This window comes from Zeugodacus cucurbitae, chromosome 3, assembly GCF_028554725.1.
Source record: "Zeugodacus cucurbitae isolate PBARC_wt_2022May chromosome 3, idZeuCucr1.2, whole genome shotgun sequence".
NCBI lineage: Eukaryota > Metazoa > Arthropoda > Insecta > Diptera > Tephritidae > Zeugodacus > Zeugodacus cucurbitae.
Genome location: NC_071668.1, coordinates 40154040 through 40160070, shown reverse-complemented (window position 1 = coordinate 40160070; position 6031 = coordinate 40154040). Strand labels below are relative to the sequence as shown.

Genomic DNA, 6031 nt, shown 5'->3' with positions numbered 1-6031 from the left:
CCAAGTAGCTTAATGTATTTTCTTATGCTGTAATCTGGTGCTACGCACGACCATATTTCGGGCCCTTAGTGAAGGCGATCAGCCTCAGGCCGTTTGGTTATGTTTCGTCATGGAGGCTGAATTTTCCGACTGTTGTGCCAAAGACACCTTCTTTACCCACCCTGGCGTTAAAATCGCCAAGCACGATTTTGACATCGTGGCGGGGGCAGCGCTCATAGGTGCGTTCCAGGCGCTCATAGAAAGCGTCTTTGGTCACATCGTCCTTCTCTTTCGTTGGGGCGTGGGCACAAATCAGCGATATGTTGAAGAACCTCGCTTTTATGCGGATTGTGGCTAGACGTTCATCCACCGGGGGGAATGCCAGGATTCGGCGACGGAGTCTCTCTCCCACCACAAATCCAACACTAAATTTGCGCTCCTTTATATGGCCGCTGTAGTATATGTCACAAGGACCCACCTTCTTCTGTCCTTGTCCCGTCCACCGCACTTCTTGGATGGCGGTGATGTCAGCCTTTAGTCGTATGAGGACATCAACCAGCTGGGCAGAGGCACCTTCCCAATTAAGGGTCCGGACATTCCAGGTGCATGGCCTTATATCATTATCCTTAAAACGTTTGCAGGTGTCGTCATCAAACGGGGGTGTCTCATCCGAGGCTTTATTTTTCGATTTTTCATTGGTACTCCGTTTTTATGTGGTGGGTCCCAAGCCCTACGCACAACCGCAGAAGAGTTATTAGAACTTCCATTTTAGAAAATATTAGCTATTTCATTGCATGCGTATGTTTTTGTTTACATTTAATTGAAAAACAACTGTCAGTATTGCATATTTTCGTTCAAAATAGGTTAAAAGCGGCTTAACCCCGCCGTCTGTCAGGGGTATTAGTTAGTTAGTTATTAGAGAGGACTTACATAATGAGATTCTGCAATCAAATCTCGAACAGAAAAATCTGAATTTCTATAAAGTACCAAAATATTAATGTTGCACCATTTAAACCAACGCACAGACGACAGACAGACATCCAGATTTCAATCCTTCTCTTCAAACTGGTCATTTTATGAACAAAACTATTGTACTCTCTGTAGAACATGTTGCAAGAGTATAAAAAGGGTACAATATAAACAATCATATGTTCCATACAAAATTTTAAATTAATTGTTAAATTAAAATTCGTAAAACTCACGAGTTTGAAACTCGTAAACGCAATATAGGGTACTTTTATTGCGAAGGGAAAAAAACAAATGCCTTGATCGGAATTTACGATTCGATTGTCGAATTTACAGAGTATCTTTTTTGCGTTTGCGAGTATTTTCACTTGCGCAACGACTTACAGAGTAACCCCCCTGGTCTTAACATCCTTGCTTTTGCTGTTTCCCATTGAAATAATTTCGGTGAATACATGTCCTTGTAAAGCGATACAACAACGTTATGATTCCTCAATACAAAGTGAAAATTAATCGAAAAAGTCCTCTTAATTATTCATACAAAAAGTTTTTAAATTTTTTGATCACAAACATTCCTTTAAATTTACACTCCGATTTCTATGTTTTTTCTGCTAATGGTACGGCCAACTGAGGTGCTGGTAAATCCAAAAATGCTGCATCTGCTTTGCCCTCTTGCTCATTGGCAAAACCCAGTTAACAGACGTCGCGATGATAAACGGTTACAAAAGAACCTTAACCATGTCTTCTTCAAGTGCTTGTGTTGACCAAAAGGTTTAATTGCACGTAAAAAACTGGCATTAAACCTAATATCTGGTGTGTAAATGATTTATGTTCGATGTAGCAGCGCTTGCATCCATAGTTCTGGTTTTGCTTGCAGCACATTCTCCCATCCCTTCGAGAGTTCAACGCAGCTACCATAAGTGACACCAATTAGATGGCGTACTTTTAACGCGCTGTGTGAAGTTTAATTGCAATTTAAGTCAAGATAATATTATTCTATTCAAAAATTATTTATATATTCAATGGTTTCTCCCTTTTTGTTGACTATTATTGGTGTAGCTTATATTACCTACATCGCATTTACAGTGAGATTAAGTATTACTGTATCACCCTCTTCAATTCCATCTTTTAGCTTTAGAAAACTCATATTTTACGTTTTACTTATTCAAAAATGTGTGTTTCAATAATTTAAACTTTAATTAGTCTGCAGATCACTGATTTAAAAAAAACATGCAAAATAATACTACACAAGCTGCCATAATATAGCTCAAAACAAAACTTGTTCAAACCCTCGAGAACTTTTTTGTTTCTTTCTCTCATTCAGGGTGCTGTATGAGGTCAGAGTTGAGTTAAAATGGTTATGCACATTATGCCCTTTGTTGCATATGTGTGTATATAGTGGTGCTATTAAAATTTCTTTGAATTTGTTGGAGTTTCAGTACCCATCACTTGCTGGGTAACGTTTTGGCTATTGTTTATCATCCACAAAAACTTCATTGCAAATAAAGACATATGGCAACATTAGTATTAAATTTTGTACATTATTATACTACGTCGGAGCGACATTGAAAACAATTTTTCATTGAAAAAATGGGTTTTCGTTCGAAAACTTGTGTTTTCATCCTTGGAAAATCAGACAGTTTTCGCTGAAAACTAACATTCCACTCATTATAATCGATATCTGCTCTAGTTTAGTCGATATAATTGGAAGACATATTTTTCCATCCCCAAATTGTCAGCTGATATTTGTTTACATTTTAAAAAAGAATGGAGAACAAACAAAAGTACAAAAAAAAAAAAAATTCCTGTGGAGAGAAGGGGGAAGCTAATTGAATTGTGGCAGGTGTGTGCTCTTCACGGAGCCAGAAAAAATAGCCACATTTTAGAAGAAATGGCAGTGGAGTTGCAGCAACAAGGTGTGCTATTCACAGCGGCCGAAATTAATTTATTTTCAGAGGCTGAATGATGGCGCATAATTCATTAAATGAACGAAAGTTTTCTTTAAAAAACACAGATCCATTTCGATGGCAATCATGTTCCCAAAATTATTCTAACGTTGCTGGAATTAATTATATTTCATTGAAAACATTTGCATTAGTAAAAAACTATACAAACATTTGTCCAACATGATTTAATCGGCGTCCCAAGTACCTTTATTATATGTAATAATTCAATTCTCTTGAATAATCACCGTTGCGCAAGGTATTTATCTGGTTTTTCAAAGCCAATACCTTCATTATTAAAATTTTATTGTAGTGATTCTATAAAACACGATCATTAATAATAATTATAAGCAAATATTAAAGATTCTAAAACTTACCATTTTCGGTGCTCAAAATGTAAACAAACAAATAAATGTGTGAATTGTCAATGAAAACACATCGAAAACACAAAATGTCGGTCAGAACGACTTTGGTTCCACAATCCACAAATTGTTTTTTCAAGAGGTTTTCAATGGCGATCCGTACGTAGTATTAGAACATCATTGATAATACATCGGCACTCGAACGTTCTGTCAATTAATAATGTCGATGTCTTGATAAATCCGACAAGTTATCGATTTTATTTTATTCTGGCAAATTTTACAATATATTTCTGCATTAGTAGTTGTTTAGCTATTGTAAGGTGCTTGTTAAACTAAAGTTATTTTAGTTGTTGAAGGAAATATTTAGAAAACGAAATTTACAATGCCGCATTTAGTAAAGGATTCGGTAAGTGCTTTATATATATTAAATATATCATTTAAAAGCCTTCAGTCTACAAATATTTTTTAACCTTTTATATGATGGGGCAAATATGACATCATCATCGATAAGGTTTTGAGTTAATACAAGTAGATGCAGTTGCTCGAATTAAATTTATATGATGAAATATGTCTAACTGAAAAAGTTTATAAAATATTCAAAATTCCCTAATAGATACGTAAATATGTTGGTTTCTGTTAGATAAATTTTATTATATACAATATAAATTTAATTCGAACATTCACATCTACATCTATTAAGTATGCAGTTTTCAAAACCTTATTGATGATGTCATATGCCATTATTAAATTTCAACCACTTTTTTCATGTCTACTTAATATGGTTAGCCACTAGTTATATTAAGTCGGATTCTCATTGAATTTCGAGAAAATATGATGTTCTAATGCAATGATGGTATTCTATCATTTTTTTTTAATAATTTGCGAATAGTTAGATTAGATTAGATTAGAATTAAAAAAAAAAACTTTACACTTTGTTATTTCCGTATTCACCAGAAAACGAATTTATACGTCATCTCTCAATTAATTTTTGCTATGTGATTGTCATTAGCTTAATGTCTGCAAAGCTTGTTTATATCATAAACCTTGAATAAAAACGGGGGCACAATCCCGATTACTATGGCGCCGCGATCTGAGGGCACCGTTGGAAAGAGGACGACCTCCAGATTAAAAAATATATAGGGCTATAGGTAACGCAGACGCCCAGTTTTCGAGATTTCCGCTTCCGTTCACATTTTTCACTTCACATTGAAACTTACACTATTAACATACAATTTAATTCAAATTCTAGATTTATTTAAGGGTTTTTAAGCAAAAATTACTTATTTTAAAAATCACTTAGCCCACATTCCGCTTTAAATATCTAAAAATCAAAATTTTCAACAAGCAATTTCAAACACTAACACATTTTACACTCTTTTTTCACTTCAAATATTTGAAATTGCATTACTAACATTCAATAATATTCAAATTTTACACTTATTTAAATTTTTTTTTAACAAAAACTATTTTAAAAATCACGTTTCACTCTAAGATTTATGTATTTACAATTGTGCGGAAAACGAGCGCTGCCACATAGTAGATACCATAAATTCCTCTTTTTGCGAAAATTCCTCTTTTTTTGCCAAAATTCCTCTTGTTTTATTTAACAAAATAAATGGTTAAAAATCATATCGAGGAATGTCTCTTATGTTGCTAACACTTGGGTTGGCTTGACCAGGGAAATTTTTTTTTTATCGCCGCCGAAGGCTGCCACTTTAGAAAGGAACAGTGTTTAAAAAACTGCCGGCAATTTCATTTCTTTGCTTTTGCTTCGACTTCTGCTTCGGAAAAAAAACCGAAGTCGCAGTCGAAGTAGAGACAAAAATCAAACAGTTACAAAACTCAAATAGCAGCAACAGTCGCCGTTTTCATTTTTTTGCTTTGCTGTTGCTTTCGATCATGAGCATAAGTCGAAGCAACTAATATATGTATACGTTTTTAATTTATTTTATAGAATGATTTGAAGAATCAACTTAAAGATGCTGGATCAAAGTTAGTTGTAATTGATTTTTTTGCTACTTGGTGTGGCCCATGTAAAATAATCGCACCTCGGCTGGAGGAATTGTCCAAAGAGTACGAAGGCAGAGTCGTTGTATTAAAGGTATATATTATATATATTATACATTTACATCTCAATTGAAATACGAAAATTATTATTTTTCAGGTTGATGTAGATGAGTGTGAAGACATTGCAATGGAGTACAACGTATCTAGCATGCCAACGTTTGTATTTATTAAAGAAAGCCAACAGATATATTCGTTTGCTGGGGCAAATGCTGAAAAATTAGCGGATTACATAGAGAAGAATGCATAACTCTAAATTCGAATCACATTTTTTTGTTAATGTTTTGCTATACTATATGATGCAAAGTTTCCAAATTTTATTTTAATCAATAAAAAGTGGTATTGCTTTCAGATCATTATCTAAATAGAAATAGCTACTGTAGTTGCCTTGGCATTTGAGAAAAGATCTCATTTAACGATAGGCTATATTTGCAAGACGGGCAAAGTCACCTGCTTTATGGCCCATCGGTTATCGGTAAAGTATGTCTGTATTATCCACTTGGTAACTCTTGTTTTAGTTATGTTTGTTTGTTATTAAGAAAAAACCTCTTTACTATACGTCAGTGTGATTATCTGGCTCGCTCTCTCATTGATTTTGGTGCAAATGCTGCATGTTTTTCTTCTCTAGATTTTGTATTGTTTTGAAAAGCCATTTGTCATTGAAATTAAATGACATTTAAATTATCGCTTTGTTTGCGAGTCTCCAAGCATTGTTTTTAA

The 6031-nt window shown here is 34.2% G+C and overlaps 1 protein-coding gene and 1 pseudogene across 1 annotated transcript; one reads left to right on the top strand and one right to left on the bottom strand.

The window, feature by feature from the left end:
• Positions 1 to 528: 528 nt before the first annotated feature.
• LOC128920480 (tRNA (adenine(58)-N(1))-methyltransferase catalytic subunit TRMT61A-like) lies at positions 529 to 3404 on the bottom strand (annotated as a pseudogene).
• Positions 3405 to 3450: 46 nt separating this feature from the next.
• Positions 3451 to 5682, top strand: Trx-2_0 (thioredoxin-2). Its single transcript, XM_011196819.3, has 3 exons — positions 3451 to 3653; positions 5202 to 5348; positions 5412 to 5682. The coding sequence occupies exons 1-3, from the start codon at positions 3630 to 3632 to the stop codon at positions 5559 to 5561; spliced, it is 321 nt and encodes a 106-aa protein (XP_011195121.1). The 5' UTR covers positions 3451 to 3629; the 3' UTR covers positions 5562 to 5682.
• The last annotated feature ends 349 nt before the right edge of the window (positions 5683 to 6031 follow it).